The sequence below is a fragment of the Garra rufa genome, chromosome 25 (genome assembly GCF_049309525.1).
Source record: "Garra rufa chromosome 25, GarRuf1.0, whole genome shotgun sequence".
Classification (NCBI taxonomy): domain Eukaryota; kingdom Metazoa; phylum Chordata; class Actinopteri; order Cypriniformes; family Cyprinidae; genus Garra; species Garra rufa.
In genome coordinates, this window is record NC_133385.1 from 18,753,327 (window position 1) to 18,771,799 (window position 18,473).

Sequence of the window (18,473 nt, forward strand, 5' to 3'; positions counted from 1 at the left end):
GGTTGTAGCTAAGAAAGTTGTTCTGCTTTTGTGGAAGAAAAATGTAAGGCCTCTCTTTTCTGACTGGTTAACTGGACTTACTTCTACTTTGCACCTGGAAAGAATCAGATACACCATCTCTGGGAACTCTGAAAAATTTGACAAAATGTGGGAACCCGTTTTTTCTTTTCTGTTGAGCTACAAGGATTAGTGATGTACACAATTATTTTAGATTGGTAGCAATATTTTTTATTTATTTATAATATTCACAATTATTGTAATTACTCTTTGTTGGATATGTTAGTCTTGTATACCGCCATTCTCCTTTTTGTCTTATTTTTGTGCTTCATTTTACACATTGCACAGATGTTTGTTATGTGAAGGGTCTGTTTGTCTGTTACTGTTTGTTTTTTGTGTTTGCAAAAACCATAATAAAAAGAATATTTAAATAAAGAAAGGTATGAACTACAAATGAGGGTTATAAATATTTCTGTTCTGTAGGGGCCAGATTTACTAAACAGGGCAAATTGGAGTTGGAGTGCAGTTCCATAAAAGTGAGGATGGGAAGTAAAAATTCTGTGTGATTTACTGATAATGCACACATTAAAGAACACAGACCAAAATCTACCAACAGCAGGGCAAATTACCGCATTTTATGCATTAAATAATGAACAGAATACCAGTAATTTGACAAATGTAAATGTTAGTAAATCGCATTGCGTGATTAATTTTAAGACTCTCCTCCCATAAATTTTGCGTCTGAAAGGAAGAACCATTTTTGGTTCCACAAAGAACCATTCATTCAAAGTTACTTTAAAGAACCATTTCTTTCTTACCTTTTTTATAATCTGAAGAACCTTCTTTCGCCACAAAGAACCTTTTGTGAAACAGTAAGGTTCTTCAGATGGTAAGGTTCTTTATGGAACCATTTAGACAAAAAGGGTTCTTCTATGGCATCGTAAAGCACTTTTATTTTTAAGAATGTGCAAGCTGTTAGTAAATCTGAACCTGAATGTAGTCATTTGTAATGCTCTGAAACACATACCCGGTCAACTTAATCACATGTTGTCCAAGGCCCAAAAGCATTCTGCTAAAAAAAATCTTGCCATGAGGCTAAAAGCAGAAAACACAAGGATAATGTATATGGACCACAGAACCAGTATATTTGCCAACAATACATGGTATAGGTCAAAATGATCGATTTTTTTTAATGCCAAAAATATTTAGGATATTAAGATCATGTTCCATAGAGATATTTTGTACATTTCCTGCCATAAATATATAAATTTTCTGATTATTAATTTACATGGCTAAGAACTTCATTTGGACAACTTTAAAGGTGATTTTCTCAATATTTTGATTTCTTTGCACCCCCAGATTCCAGATTTTCAAATAGTTTCCTATCCTAACAAACCATACATCAATGGAAAGCTTATTTATTCAAATTTGAGATCCAGTCACATATGTGGCTGCCAAAGCAAAAGTAAACTTCTGTAAATTGTCTGGTTAAAGGTGTTTTGTATGATTTTTTGTCAAAATATATTCTCGTAACCCATGGCATTAAAAGCAAGAAATGAATTTCCATATTGTTTCAGACACAGGAAATCATAAATTCCGAGTATGGGACAGACAGCGTACTTGGCCACACCCCACATTACTTACTTAATTAATTACTTACTCACATATCACTTTTAGCATAGCTTAGCATAGATCATTGAATCCTATGAAACCAATAGCATCGCGTTCAGAAATGACCAACAAGTTTAGATATTTGTCCTATTTGAAACTTCACTCTTCTGCAGTTATATCGTGTACTAAGACCGGCGGAAAATGTAAAGTAGTGTTAATTTCGTCACCTATTTTTAATTTAGTCTTAGTCTTAGTCTTGTGCCAAATGTCCTTGTTAGTTTTAGTCATATTTAGTCATTCACATATCTTTTTTTGTTAGTCAAGTTTTAGTCGACTAAAAGTCTCGTCATTTTAGTCTAGTTTTAGTCAAAAGAAAACTCAAGGTATCTTAGTCAAGTTTTAGTCGACTAAAAGTCTTTTAATTTTAGTCTAGTTTTAGTCAAAAAAGAACTCAATATATTTTAGTCTAGGTTTAGTCAAAAAATTGTAGTCTTTTTTTTAAATAACACATTATTACTGAGATTATTACTGATACACATTTCAGTAAAAAAAGTGTTTCACATATCTCAAACATTGGTTAAATGTCATAATTACCTGACAAAATACACTTGTTGAATGATTTTTGTTGAATGCAAATGTTAAACGTGTCTGGTTTTCAATTTCTGATTTAGGAGACACATTCACAAATGATTAACCCTTTCAGTGGTGAGTTTAAAATATTCTAGCGGACCCCTGAGAGTGAGTTTTTTTTAAGCGACCGTTATTTTAGAACGTTCGCCCTTATTGTTTCCATGGCGACGCATCAAGCTTGTCACATGACACAACACAGACACAATAACACTCACTGTATGACAGATAGATCGCTTTTATTTCGTTTTTCCTTTTTTATCCAGAATACTCACACACTTGCTTACCATGCCATGATCTAATATTCCGATTCACAAATATGTGTGAATTAGTATGTTTCGTCGTTTAAAACCCTATATAAATGATCTGGATCGTAATCTGTAAAGTGAGATGGGCGCCGCCATGTTTGTTTGCGCTGCCGTTCAGAGAGTCCTGTCAGCCGTATTTACAGCACATATACATTCATCCGTTTCTCCCGAAATACATGCAAGTAAGTGGCTGGTGAACTAGAAGAGGAATAGAGTGAACCTTTTAGTTACTAAGCCTATATGTAAGTGATATGAATAAAACACATCGGCAAATTATATTTGAATAGATTGTTATTTGCTGCTTCCATAGACCTGTGTGTGTATTTTACAAACTCTAAATGTCTCCTTTTACTAGTACTTATGTGTATTTAAATGTCTGAAACCTTAAATAAGCGTTATGTGGTTAAAAACACTGCATAGTTGTGATTATATGACAAGCTCAGAGCTCGTCCGTCTCTGGCTCAGCGCCAGCCAGCGCGCCAAGCAGTTTGAATATTTTAAAGCCGTAACAGCTGATGAAAAAGCAGAGACGATTGTAGACGAAAATGAAGAGAGATTTTATCTTAGTTTTTATTTTATGCAAAACATGTTCGTCTCGTCTTTTTTCGTCAACAATAATGCATGTTAATTTAGTCTTAGTCAGCGTTTTTGGACAGTGGCGCAGTCTTGTCATCGTCTCGTCTTAGTCATGAAAAAAAAGGTCGTTGACGAACATATTTCGTCTCGTCTCGTCTGACGAAATTAACACTAATGTAAAGCTGCGATTTTCTAGGCCGATAAGATTAGGAACTACACTCCCATTCCGGCGTAATAGTCAAGGAAATTTGCTGTCGTAATATAGACGCAGCAGGTGCAGTAATATCACACAGCGCCTGAAATTAGTTACCAGCTAGGTAACTTCCAATGAGGAATGCTCACTGTGCATACAGTTGGTCACTTTGTGCTGCGTGAAATTACTGTGCCTGCTTTGGCCATGTTATGGCAGCAAACTTCCTTGACTATTACACCAGAATGGGAGTGTAGTTCCTAATCTTATCAGCGTAGAAAATCACATCTTTACATTTTCCGCTGGTCTTAGTACATGATATAACTGCAGAAGTGTCAAGTTTTAAATAGGACACATATAGAAACTCTCTATATTGGTCTCATAGGATTCAATGATCTATGCTAAGCTTTGCTAAAAGTGATATCGCCAGAACAGGAGAACGGCTGAATGGATTTCAAAATGGTAAAACTCAACTTATTAACTTGGGGGGAGTTGGAGAATGAGCCTATTTCCCAAAAAAGTGGAGTGTTCCTTTAAGGACTTGTCATTGTCTAGTTTTGTAATAATAGTGCGATTTTTTTTTTTTTTTTTGGCCAATTTCAAAACACCAGGTTGTGTTTGTTTCTTATGGCATGTCCTCAAAAATACAACATAAACCTAGAAACTAATTTTCACAGATTATATTAATGCTCAAGATTGCACCAACAACACCAAAAATGTTAGATCGAGTCAGGAATATTAGATCCAACTCCAGATGTTGGATCCTGTCAGGAAATATCCAGCCCAGAAGGCAGATCTGGAAGAGCAGAAAGCAGGAGACAAAGTAATGTCTGAGTAACCTAAAGAGTTTATTGAATAAACTTGTTTCATTGCTCAGACCTTGTCTGCAGCACAACTCCAAAAAGTGTTGTTATACCAAACCAAAGAAAAATGACTGCTTCACAACATTGTCCTGTGACATTACAAACCTTACCTTAACCTCTTACTCTTGAAGACAATTCCTTTGAAATTATAAGATTAAACTATGGAAAAATGATATAAAATATAAAATGACTGATCAATGATTGAATCAACAAAATGAGTATATAAATGATTAAATGATAATTATAAATGATTATATGATTAATAGATAATTATAAATAAATGAATGAATAAATGAGTATGAAAGGGAGAAAATAAAACAACACAAATGGTTGCTCTATTCGAACAACACACAGGTGAATCAATGTGTTTGTGTAAGAAAAATATCCATATCATCCACTGAAACGCCACTCTCTCGTGAATGCGTGTATGATAGTTAGCAAAAGATAGAGATTACAGTTTACAAAGTTTTAAATATATTTTAAAAGTCTTTGACAACATGTTGTATTGTCCAGTTTTGTCCTGTGCAAGTTTGCAAAATGAGACGATAGTCAGAATTCTTTCCTTGGCCGATCTCAAGACATCGCTTTGTCTTTCTGTTTCTTATTTCATTTCTCTAAAAATACGATAATTGGATTTTTTTTTTTTTTTTTTTTTTTTTTTTTACAGATTATTTAAATGTTCAAATGATACTTGTAATCATATATATGATAATACAGAATAACTACATATGCTAAGAAATGTGGTGTGAAATATTCCATGAAAATTAATAAACAATTAAAATACACAGCAGGACCCTACCTGAGAAAAGTCCCAGTATATACTCAATCCTTTCTCCTTGGCATTTCTACAGTCATGTAACGCCGGTGTATTTCCACTACCAGGATCCATTAGACAATGGTTAGAGTTATATGTGTGAGATTTAATGCCTCCAATCTAGATCTCTCCTTTACAATTGTAATAAGAATACTGTAAGACACAGTCAAATGAAGAGTGTTTCTTGGATGCAGCTACTCAAAGCAAAGGTTTACATTCAAATTCAGTACCTGAGGTTTATAGTAATGACACCCGTACAGAATAGGTACACTTCCAGGAACAGGTCCTTGATCAATACAGACTTTTTCTTTAAGGTTATTCTTCAGCTGTCATGAAAACAAAACAGCAGCAGTTCAGAGATAAATAGTTAAGATGGACCAACTATCTAGTAAACTTTAATATTCTTTTCTTTGGAGTTTTGAATGTCTGAAGACTTTAAGGATCTTTGTTTCTTACCGCACCATAACCAATTATGTCTTCCCATCTGTCTAGGTGAGGATATACATTTTCCAGATACCATTAGAAAGGCTTACATTTGAGTTTCTCTCGTAACTGTTTTCTTTCAGTCACATCACCAATATCAATCTCATGATCCTAGAAAAAAAAAAAAACAGGTCCAGGGTAATAATGAAATTATTAGCTATAAACAAGACTTTTAATATTTAGCTTATCTTGTGCTAACCTTAAAACACTGTTTACAATTTCTCTTACCTTTAAATGGAGATTCCAGGCAATATTCACATTTGATTTATACTCATCCATCCAGATTTCAGCCACTCTCAGGACATTTCGAATCAAGTGTTTGCTGAGATCTGGTGAATATGGCTTGTGTGCTCTTTCAATGTGCGTGATTTTTGAACATGGTACCACTTCAATACTCCCACCGCAGAGGCACACCTGATATGTTAATTAAATATCAGATATTGACAAAAATTTATTTATCAAGTTTTCATATGCAAAACTTTAGAGCCAGGAATTGATTATCAGTAACAAGGATACCCATGATTGAGGGACTCCTAACAATGTGGAAAATGCATATGTTCTACTACTTAAATCAAATCATTACATGCAAACTAACTGTAAACTTAATTTATCAAATCAAATATGGCAATATTTTTATCTTTATCCAAAGCCACCTTGTGGCCTTCTCTGCAGCTTCACTTGCGGATCGAATGGCCCTTTTCCTTGCCACCCCTGTAACGCCCAAGCGACTGAGGGCTTTGCACAATGAACGTCCTGCAAAGCCTCCACAGTCAACTTCTATGGGCTCATAGATGGTTCTCCAGCCTCTCTCCCTACACTCCTCCATCAGTTCCTGGTACTTAGCACGTTTCCTCTCATTGGCTTCCTCAATACGCTCTTCCCAGGGCACCATAAGTTCCAGCATGATTAGCTGTTTTGAAACCTCAGAGGTAATTATCATGTCTGGGCGGAGACTTGTTGTTACAATGTGCTGAGGAAACCTCAGTTGTTTTCCCAGGTCGACCTGCAGCTGCCAGTCCGAGGCTTTGTGGAGGAGGCCTGTTGTTAATTGTGGGCGCGCCCGGGGTTTCTCTCCAGCTTTAACGAAGGGGACTGCCTTTTTTGGAGCATGATGGTGCTTGCTGGTGCTGATGGCTGAGGCTAAGCTCTCAGACAGCTTGTACCAGGAAACGGACCCGATGAAAATCTCCCTGCAAGATGTTTGTCCAAGTAATCCTGCGCTGCAGTGTACTCTCCCACCTAGTCCACGCTCCCTGCTGCCGGAGTCCCACCGCTCTGCTCACTCGCTCTTCCTCCACACCTGCTCGAACCTCTTCCTGGAGTGAGACTGCGTGGAAGTCCCAGCCACTTCGGAAGAAAGCCACTGATCTTCCTTTCTAGGGACTCAACTGTTGTCACTGGGACTGCATAGACCAGCAGGGGCCACAAGACTCTGGGCAGAATGGAGTGCTGGTAGATCCAGGCTTTAAATCTACCAGGCAGACTGGACTTGTCAACCTTGGCAAGCCAAGCTCCAAGTTCTTCATTGGACTTCTGGATGGCAGCAGAGTCTTTCAGGCTGGAGTCAAAGAGCTTCCCTAAACTCTTGAGAGGTTGCTCCGTGATGGTTGGGATGACAGTTCCTGAGATGGAAAAATAGAACTTGTCAACCACTTTCCCCTTCTTCAGCATCATGGACCTTGACTTGGAGGGCTTAAAACTCATTCTAGCCCAAGCAATGAGTCTCTCTAGTCCTTGTAGGATCCTTGCAAATATCTTAAAGATATAAAAGATTCATAAATATTTCCCGTAAACTGCATTGGTATAATACGTCCAATATGTAAATTTCAGCATTAATAAAAAAAATACAAAAATGTACGTTTTGTGCTTCTCACTCAACAATTCCATACCTTTCATTAAAAGAGTATGCATTGAGAAGAAGAAAGTACCTGAGGTAAACAATCCTGGAAACTGGAAAATGTTTCAGAGCAGGTTATGTAAAGACAACAAGTTGCAGTCCCACAACCTATAACCATGCGGCATGTAGCTAACCCAACAGGGCATGTAGCATAACCAGCTTATTCTAAAGCTTGTCACACCCATTACACAGCATTGGTAATGATTAGAATAGTTACTGAATGTGATTTTGCGATCGCAACCCCCACACCATATGACTGATTTTGAGGGGGCCCCAATAGTAAATTTAGTGCACAGGGCCCATAATTCCTAACGACGGCCCTGTTTAGTTCCCATTTTTAATTTTGTGGTTACAAAATTAGGACTAGCTGCTTGTCTAAACCTAAGAAAACTAAATGAACTTCAGTAAATTCATTGAAACAAATTTAAAAGATTTTTTTTTACAACCGTAATAAAGGATTTTTTTCTGAGAGAGAGCGAGAGATCACATCACATATACGGTTCTTCCACTCACCTCTTTCGGTGGATTTTTCCCTGGTTTTTGTTCTCCTCTTCGAGTCAAATATGGTTTTCCAGCATCCCTCAAAGCCTTCCTTACTCTGTCCTTCCATTTGGTCATGTCGGCTCTCTCTTTTTTTGCCGAGGTTTTGCCTTTTAATGTCCGAAGCGGACATGACAGCAAGCGGCATCTCCATTCTTCTTTGTCGACATAAACGGTTTTTCCGCGTGACGCTATTTTAACATTTAAAATGCGGACTCTTGGTCGCGCGAAAATATCCCCAAACTGTTTCTGTATACAAAGTTCACACATACAATTAATGTCACATGGTTATCTCATTTTTTATTATTATTATTTTTTTTGGACTTATACGGTTGTTCGTGGCACACACTCAATTAGATCTTCCATTACTTTCAGTTTCAAAAGAACCTGTGGCTCTTCTGACCTGATAAATGACATGTTCACAAGATTGTAAATTACAACACCAGTAACTAACACAACGACTCTTGCAGCTATCCTCATTTTCAAAATGTCTTTGTGCCGTTACAAGAAAAATCCCCAGAAGGTATACAACTCGCTGGTTCTTTAAGTTGACTGTCAGCAAAGGAGTAGTTCACTTTGGTTTTTAAGGTATGGGAGTGGTTCAAGTAATCACTGATTAGGTAATTACTTATTTGGCTAGCAAGCAGCAATGATTTGCAATGCCAGTATAGACCTTTTTTTGGGGGGCAGCCGTGGCCTAATGGTTAGAGAGTCGGACTTGTAACACAAAGGTTGCGGGTTCGAGTCTCAGGTCTGGCAGGGATTGTAGGTGGGGAAGGTGAATAACCAGCACTCTCTCCACCCTCAATACCACGACTGAGGTGAGTCCCTTGAGCAAGGCACCGTTCCCCCCAACTGCTCCCCGGGCGCCGCAGCAATGGCTGCCCACTGCTCCGGGTGTGTGTTCACGGTGTGTGTGTGTGTGTGTTCACTACTGTGTGTGGGTTGGGTTAAATGCAGAGCACAAATTCCTAGTATGGGTCACCATACTTGGCCTCACTTCACCTCCTTTCTTTCTTCCCTTTCCTTTCTTTCCTGAGTAAACGATGAGCGTCGCCATTACGAATTCTAACGTCAGATTGAATGCTTTTCTGTTCCGGTCTCCATAGGAACCCATTCAAATAGCGTCCATGTGTTTTTAATGTAGCTAACATCTGCAGCTCCGTGTCATACACACTCATTAAAGTGAGGCACTGACAAATGACGGTCATTGCGACATTGCAAAGTGATGGCGCTATGGAGCTATGTGCTATTTAAAAACATTTTAATAAGTTTAACATTAGATTATCAACTATCAACTACCCTAATTTGACTAGAAACAATGGAGACCGGAAATGCAAAGCATTCTTTCGGTTAAGATTCGGACTTATTTCCGCGTTCAGGAAAAACGTCTATAAAGATGATAAAATTGGGGCTGTATGATCATATTTTCTTCTGGTAAGAACCCCAGCAGCTGCATTTTGTTTATTTAGGATCCAGGACAACAATCTATAGTAGTGCAGTGAAGGTATGAATGCATGAAGTAGCTTTTCTGAATCAGAAACAGAGAACATGTTCCACAGCTTGGTGATATTTTTATAAGGTGAAAGAAGACAGTTTTTGTAATGTGAAATTTGATTTCTGTTTGAGTAAGAACTCTGATTAGATGCTCAGGTCTACTCAGCATGTTGGAGGTGGTCTTAATGATTACAGAGTCTGACTTGTGACCCAACGTTTGCAGGTTTTAGTCTCAGTACTGGAAATGTAGGTGGGGGAGTGAATGTACATTGCTCTCCTCCACCCTTAAAGGAGTAGTTCACTTTCAGAACAACAATTTACAGATAATTTACTCACCCCCTTGTCATCCAAGATGTTTATGTCTTTTTTTCTTCAGTCGTCAAGAAATTATGTTTTTTGAGATAAACATTTCTGGAAATGTCTCCATATAATGGACTTAAATGGTGCCCCGATTTTTGAATCTTCAAAATGCCGTTTAAATGCAGTTTAAATGCAGCTTCAAATGGCTGTAAACGATCCTAGCCGACAAAGAAGGGTCTTGTCTACTGAAACGTTCTGTCATTTTCTTATAAAAATATATTTTTATATACCTTTTAAGCACTGAAACTCGTCCAGCACTAGGGCTTGTAGTGCGCGTTCCCGACTGTACGTACTGAAGTCGAAACGTCACTCGTGACGTATGCGAAACTACAGACCCAGTGTTTACAAAGCGAAGCGAGAAGAGAGAAGTGCAACGCAATCAAATACTCTTCAGTAACAAGGTACAACATAAAGTACAACGATGTCGGATGACTTTGAAGCTGGAGGAGCACATGAGATGGAGTTTTTCACCGTTTCCTACCTTTTTGAGCCGGAATACACCGACGATGAACTCTGTCAGAGAGAGAATACGGGAGCGGGGGCGGCGATGACACAAGCCTCGGGCAGACCGCGTTCAAACGAGATGAGATGGTGGTGCAAGTGTGGAAAATGCCAGCCATTTCCAACAGAGCAGGAATCTCAGTGCTGTCACGACTGGACCATATCTGTTCCACTGTTACAAACAATCAGCGAGTCCGGTGATGGGACTGCTCCAAGCATTCGCTGCGTTACAGAGCACAGTGGACGTAGTAACTTATGTGGATTTGAGAACGCGCACTACAAGCCCGAGTGCTGGACGAGTTTCAGTGCTTAAAAGGTATGTAAAAATATATTTTTCTAAGAAAATGACAGAACGTTTCGATTGACAAGACCCTTCTTTGTCGGCTGGGATCGTTTAAAGCCATTTGAAGCCACATTTAAACTGCATTTAAACGGCATTTTGAAGATTGAAAAATCGGGGCACCATTTAAGTCCATTATATGGAGAAATTTCCAGATATGTTTATCTCAAAAAATATAATTTCTTGACGACTGAAGAAAAAAAGACATAAATATCTTGGATGACAAGGGGGTGAGTAAATTATCTGTAAATTGTTGTTCTGAAAGTGAACTACGTCTTTAATACCACGTCTGAGGTGAATGCCCATGGTTCCTTCCTGCCCCTAAACCTTGTTTAATAGCTGACTGTTTCTGACCGATCTCAGCATCCAGTGGCCTTCTGCTCAATGGAGGAAGGTATGATGCCCAAATCCTCCAGTCCTGGAAGGCCGGGGTACTTTATGTCCTTTGTGTGGAACTACAAATGAGGGTTTTAACTACTTATGTTCTTGATGACATACTCAATGTATTATTTTGTAAAGCTCAGAAACCCCAACGTGGTTGACTTTATTACGGGTTGTCCAGGGCTCAAAAGAGTTAATCTCAAAAAATCTTGTGATGAGACTAAAAGCAGAAAACACAAGGATAATATATCTGGCTACCAAAGCCAAAGTAAACTTCTGTAAATTGTCAGAGTAAAGGTGAAGTTTGTTTGATTTTTGTCAAAATACATTCTCTTAACCCAGTGCAAAAAATGTAAAATCTTCCTCATAATTTCTTGTTTGGTTTCTAATACTAATCTAAACATCCTTAAATCAAGATGAATTTACTTGACATCCAAACATATGAAGACTTATCTTTTGAAAAACTGACTTTATACTAAAAACAAAAACAAACAATGGGGAATAAAAAACATCTTTGCTACTTATGATAACCCTAGTTCCCTGATGGAGGGAACGGAGACGTCGCTCTTGGGAGCCCTAATGTTGTAAATTTGACACAACGTCGAAGTGAACGACAGAAAGGGAATGTCCCGGTTACGTATGGTAACCCTCATTCCCTGATGGAGGGTTACAAAGCGACCCCTAGTGTCATACATTTGACACAACGTCGAAGTGAACGACAGAAAGGGAACTTCTCGGTTATGTATGGTAATCCTCGTTCCATGATGGAGGAGAGTGACCCCTAGTGTCATAAATTCGACACAGCGTCGAAGTAAATGAAATAAAGGGAACACCTTAGTGAGGTATGGTAACCCTCGTTCCCTGATGGAGGAGAGTGACCCCTAGTGTCATACATTCGACACAACGTCGAAGTGAATGACAGAAAGGGAACATTTGGTTACGTATGGTAACCCTCATTCCCTGATGGAGGAGAGCGACCCCTAGTGTCATAAATTAGACACACCGTCGAAGTAATCGACGGAAAGGAAACGTCATGATTACGTATGTAACCCTCGTTCCCTGACGGAGGAGAGCAACCCCTAGTGTCATAAATTCGACACAGCAGTAATCGAGTAGTAATCGACAGAAAGGGTATGTCTCGGTTACGTATGGTAACCCTCGTTCCCTGACGGAGAACAGCGACCCCTTGTGTCATAAATCTGACAAACGTCGAAGTAATCAACAGAAAGGGAATTCGTCGATTTTTGGGTTAATAAATCAAAAGTTGGTCTGTCACTTAATTCAAATCGCGATATGGACTAGTGTCTGTGAAAACTGAAATGCAAAAAGACCGTTTTAATATGAATGGTGGAGACGCGGTTTTTTTTTTTTTACTACGCGCATACTGAAGTACGCGTGACGCTCACGGTAATTTTTTGCATTTGCACCTCACATGAACAGATAAACTCAATCTCCAAAACTGCTGTGAGTGTCACTTTTACCGTTTCATTTAAGAAAACTAGCATCATATCATACTGTACACACAGAAACTTCACGGCAACCTGTCAAAATAAAAGTACGGTTCAACATGTAACAACAATATTAGTCTTGTATTCCTTTTGTACAGTATAATGTAGGTGTTTATATATTCCTATTTAAATAATTTACATAAAACAATATATATGATAAAAAATAAATATTACAACAAGATTAACCACTTAATTGTAGAAAAAAAATACTACAATTATTATTTAAACGTTTTAAACTGAATATAATTTTTCTTCCATGTATTGATTTTAACAGTAAACCTCTGTTTGTTTGCCAAAAATTAAAAGGGTTTATTTTTCATTTGATTAAAAATAAATAAATGTTTATGCTTTCATTTGATTATCAGAAAAATTAAAACACATAAAAAAATAAAAAAAAAGCAAAAGATTGTTCAAAATATTAAAATAGAGAGTTTTGGACTTATTTTTCACTGAAATAAATGTTTTCGTTTTTACACAAAGTAGGCTAAAGTACCGGGAAAAAAAGTAACGTTGGCTACTGGCAAATGGTTTGAAAGTGGTTGCTTAGCTATTCATTTTTTTGTGAAAATGGAGGATACTTCCCTCCCTCTCAATGTAGTGGGTCAATTTTACCAGATTATACTGTACAGATGCTGATGTGTTTTGTTTTCATAGCATCATATGTGAGTGAATATCTTTGATAGGGGACATAGTAGTGCATTTGTAGTTCTATGAGCATTTAAATATTTGTAAATCAAAATATGATGACAGTTAGGATTTGAAGTATTGAGTATATTTACTGTATATTACAGTAGTAGTATATTCTATATTTGACCATATTATAGTGATCCTGGGGTCGTGATGATGGGGCCCTTAAATATTGTTGCCCAGGGTACAACAAAGTGTTAATCTGGCCCTGCCCCTAGTGTCATACATTCGACACAACGTCAAAGTAAATGACAGAATGGGAACGTCTCGGTCTCACATATGGTAACCCTCATTCCTCGATGGAGGAGAGTGACCCCTAGTGTCATACATTCGACACAACGTCAAAGTAAATGACAGAATGGGAACGTCTCTGTCACATATGGTAACCCTCATTCCTTGATAGAGGAGAGTGACCCCTAGTGTCATACATTCGACACAACGTCAAAGTAAATGACAGAATGGGAACGTCTCGGTCACATATGGTAACCCTCATTCCTTGATGGAGGAGAGTGACCCCTAGTGTCATACATTCGACACAACGTCAAAGTAAATGACAGAATGGGAACGTCTCGGTCACATATGGTAACCCTCATTCCTTGATGGAGGAGAGTGACCCCTAGTGTCATACATTCGACACAACGTCAAAGTAAATGACAGAATGGGAACGTCTCGGTCACATATGGTAACCCTCATTCCTTGATGGAGGAGAGTGACCCCTAGTGTCATACATTCGACACAACGTCAAAGTAAATGACAGAATGGGAACGTCTCGGTCACATATGGTAACCCTCATTCCTTGATGGAGGAGAGTGACCCCTAGTGTCATACATTTGACACAACGTCAAAGTAAATGACAGAATGGGAACGTCTCGGTCACATATGGTAACCCTAGTTCCCTGATGGAGTAGAGTGACCCCTAGTGTCATACATTCAACACAACGTCAAAGTAAATGACAGAATGGTAACTTCTCGGTCACTTATGGTAACCCTCATTCCTTGATGGAGGAGAGTAACCCCTAGTGTCATACATTCGACACAACGTCAAAGTGAACGACAGAAAGGGAACTTCTCAGTTACCTATGGTAACCATCGTTCCCTGAAAGAGGAGAGCGACCCCTCATGTCATAAATTCGACACAACGTCGAAGTAAATGACAGAATGGGAACGTCTCGGTCACATATGGTAACCCTCATTACTTGATGGAGGAGAGTGACCCCTAGTGTCATACATTCGACACAACGTCAAAGTAAATGACAGAATGGGAACGTCTCGGTCTCACATATGGTAACCCTCATTCCTTGATGGAGGAGAGTGACCCCTAGTGTCATACATTTGACACAACGTCAAAGTAAATGACAGAATGGGAACGTCTCGGTCTCACATATGGTAACCCTCATTACTTGATGGAGGAGAGTGACCCCTAGTGTCATACATTCGACACAACGTCAAAGTAAATGACAGAATGGGAACGTCTCGGTCACATATGGTAACCCTCATTACTTGATGGAGGAGAGTGACCCCTAGTGTCATACATTCGACACAACGTCAAAGTAAATGACAGAATGGGAACGTCTCGGTCTCACATATGGTAACCCTCATTCCTTGATGGAGGAGAGTGACCCCTAGTGTCATACATTCGACACAACGTCGAAGTGAATGACAGAAAGTAGAGTTTGTGACGTTCGCGAACGAACCGATTCTTTTGAACGGCTCATAAACATGAACGATGGGAGCCGAGTCGCGGCTGGGGGGGAGCCGTTCTTTCTGTCGTTCTTTTTTTCCTATGCGTGTTTCACACATATGCACACAAATTAGCTCCTCCGCGAGACAGAACAGTTATATACATATATATATAGCACAAATTCCCTCTCTGACAGCAGGTGGTGCTTATGGAACAGCAGCAATACAGTGTTTCCCTGGTTACTGCTGTAAACAAAGCAGCACTTTGCCTAAATACTTTAATATGGATAATACAGTGGCAAGATGAAAAGAAAATACCACCTAAGTTTTTCTGAGTTCCCCTCAGAGACACATTCATATAAACGCCCCCCAATTAAACTTTATGGATTTTCTTTCAATATTTCACACATCGTGAACAGTGAGCTTGCTTTGCCAGTATTTTTTCCTCATTGCGTTTGTCTTCAACATCTCTGGCCTTTGTTAATGTCCTATTACAGACTTCATAATATTTCCACACAAATGACATTTTGGAAAATATCCTAAATATGAAATACATAACCGAGAATTATCAGCATAACAATAGAAATGATTATGATTTATAATAATATTACTAAGTAGCTGCACATACAGTATCTCACAAAAGTGAGTACACCCCTCACATTTCAGCAACCATTTTAGTATATCTTCTCAAGGGACAATACTATAGAAATGGAACTTGGATATATTTTTGAGTAGTCAATGTGCAGCTTGTATAGATTTAATGTCCCCTGAAAATTACCCAACATACAGCCATTATTGTCAAAATAGCTGGCCAACAAAAGTAAGTACACCCTAAGTGAACTTGTCTATAATGTCAATATATTGTGTTAGCACCACTGTTATTTGGCACTGCCTAAATCATCCTGGGCATGGAATTGACCAGAGCTTCACAGGTTGTTGCTGGGATCTTCTTCAACTCTCTGTAATGACATCACAAGCTGCTGGACATTAGACACATGGTGCTTCTCCATCTTAGGCTTGAGGATGCCCCACAGGTTCTTAATAGGGTTCAGGTCTGGAGACATACTTGGCCACTCCATCACCTTCACCTTCAGCTTCCTCAGGAAGGCAGTTGTCATTATGTTGGAAAACTGCCGTTCGGCCTAGTTTCTGGAGGGAAGGCATCATGTTCTGCTTCAGAATGTACAGTACATAATGGAATCCATGTTTCCCTCAAAGAACTGCAACTCCCCAGTACCAGCAGCTCTCATGCAGCCCCAGACCATCACCATACTTGACTGTAGACAAGACAGTTTTCTTGGTACTCCTCACCAGAGCATTGCCATACATGCTGGACACCAAGCTTGGAAAACCTCTGTATGACCCTGACCACTGAAGTGTAACTCGGATTTCAGGGTGTAACTTAACCTCTAATAGCCTTGGCTGTCTTTGTGGAGAGCAACAATTCTAATTATCAAATCCTCAGAGAGTTCATTGCCATGAGATGCCATGTTGAACATCCAGTGCTCAGTATGAGAGAATTGTACTTAAAGCACCTAATTTTAACTGCTCTAATACAAGATACACAACTTTGTATGGACCTGTCAAGCTGATAAAAACATAAACATAATGAATAGGACATGTGGCTTTGCATGGTAAACAACATACTGCTGTTATTACTTAGGATGTACTCACTTTTGTTGCCAGCTATATTGACAATAATGGTTGTATGTTGAGTTATTTTCAGAGGACAGTAAATCTATACTCCTATACAAGCTGCACATTGACTACACTAAAATACATCCAAGTTTCATTTCTAAAGTATTGTCCACATAACATGACATTCACTTTTCAACATTAGCCAACACTAGTCATGTGATTAATGCCAATTCCTAAAGAACAAGTAAATCACCTACGATTTTGCATACAAGTCTTTTTACGAGGTATAAACTCTTGCACTCTTATTTTTCACAAAACATTATACTCAAAAAAACAGGTCCCTCTCATAACTTATTTAATATGCAGCACACTCTGAATGCATCAAAATAAATAAATAAATTAAAACAAAAATGCACCAAGGCTATACGTTGAATATCTTTATTTATGTACAGAAAAAAGTGAAACTAGACAACACATGAGGACCAGCAGAGATCTGACTGGACACAGGAGCGAATGCCACTTGTTTAATAGCTGACTGTTTTGGCAGGCTTGGTCTCTCCAATCTCAGCGTCCAGGTAGCGGTAACGGCGATGGCGACGCAAGGTTTCAATGGCCTTCTGCTCAATGGAGGAAGGTATGATGCCCAAATCCTCCAGTCCTGGTAGGTCAGGATACTTCATGTCTGTTGTGTGAAACTACAAACGAGGGTTTCAACTATTTGTTATGTTCTTGACTACATACTAAGGCCTGGTTTCACAGACGGGGCTTAGCTTAAGCCAGGACTAGGCTTTAGGGTGCTTTCACACTTGGTTCGATTTCCTGGTCCGAACCAGAGTTCGATTGCTCAAACATGCTGAACTCTGACGTCAATCGAACCCGGGTGCGCACCAAAAGTGCTAGTATGAAAGCACCCTTAAATTAAGACATTTAAGCAGCTTTTATTAAAATGCCTTAGAAGAAAACGTTACAGGTGTGCATCTTGAGACAGAACAGTGGCACTGACATATTTTAGCAAGATATTTTTGGTTAGACAGCTCAAACATGCATTTTAGTCTGGGACTAGCCTTAAGCCTTGTCTGTGAAACCAGAGGAAAATGTGTAATTTTGTAATGCTCTGAAATACATACACGGTCAACTTTATCACGGGTCGTCCAGGGCTCAAAAGGGTTCATCTCAAAAAATCTTGCGATGAGGCTAAAAGCAGAAAACACAAATGTAATATATGTGGCTGCCAAAGCCAAAGGTAACTTATGTAAAAAACAAACAAAAAACTTTTACATTTAGAGACCATATTAAAGTATTATATTATATACAGTCAAACTAAAAATTATTCAGACACCAGATATAATTTTTAATATGTTTTCAATATGTTTGTTACATACCTTTCTTATCTGACATTATCAAAATGAATTTGTTCTGACAGTTTAACTCTTCAAGTTCTTGTTATATTTTAAATCCATTTTCTAAACTATAGCATATAAACTGATAATGTGAGAGATTTTGAAGGTGTCTGAATAAATGTTGGTTTGACTATAGTTCCAATTTATCCCTTACATTTTCTTTGATTGGTCTTAAAAGGGTCATTGAAACTCCTAAAATGTACCTTCATAAAACCTGCAGAAACCCTCTTTAGGTGACACTAGTAGCATACTTTACCTTTGAGATGTGAATGCAAATTGATTTTTTAGGAAATGCTTACTGATAGAGAGGGCGAGGTAAAGGGTAAGCCAAATACGGCCTGTGGGACAGCGCATATATGTACTCCACCAAGTCATGAAGTAGATAGCGGTTTGGCCTGTGGAGCAAGAAATTCATTTCCATATTTAAGACACAAGAAATCATAAATTAAAAAGTGATTTTCCAAAAAAAGACGACAATGAAAGACAAATTGAGAGAGTTCTTACCCAACTAATGCATATGTTTTCCCATTAGCATCGGGGTCTTTGATGGCATTGACGATGGCTTTGGCCACATC

At 38.6% G+C, this 18,473-nt stretch overlaps 1 protein-coding gene across 1 annotated transcript in view; it reads right to left on the reverse strand.

Annotated features, from left to right (window-relative positions):
- Positions 1-16,922: 16,922 nt before the first annotated feature.
- The window catches only part of ndufa9a (NADH:ubiquinone oxidoreductase subunit A9a), a 5,069-nt gene continuing 3,518 nt past the window's right edge, over positions 16,923-18,473 (reverse strand). The window contains exons 5-8 of the mRNA XM_073831619.1: positions 18,403-18,471; positions 18,198-18,293; positions 17,626-17,692; positions 16,923-17,193 (exon numbers count right to left, since the gene is read on the reverse strand). Of these exons, the coding sequence (XP_073687720.1) occupies positions 17,023-17,193; positions 17,626-17,692; positions 18,198-18,293; positions 18,403-18,471 (403 nt within the window). The 3' untranslated portion in view covers positions 16,923-17,022. The remainder of the gene's footprint in view (positions 17,194-17,625; positions 17,693-18,197; positions 18,294-18,402; positions 18,472-18,473) is intronic.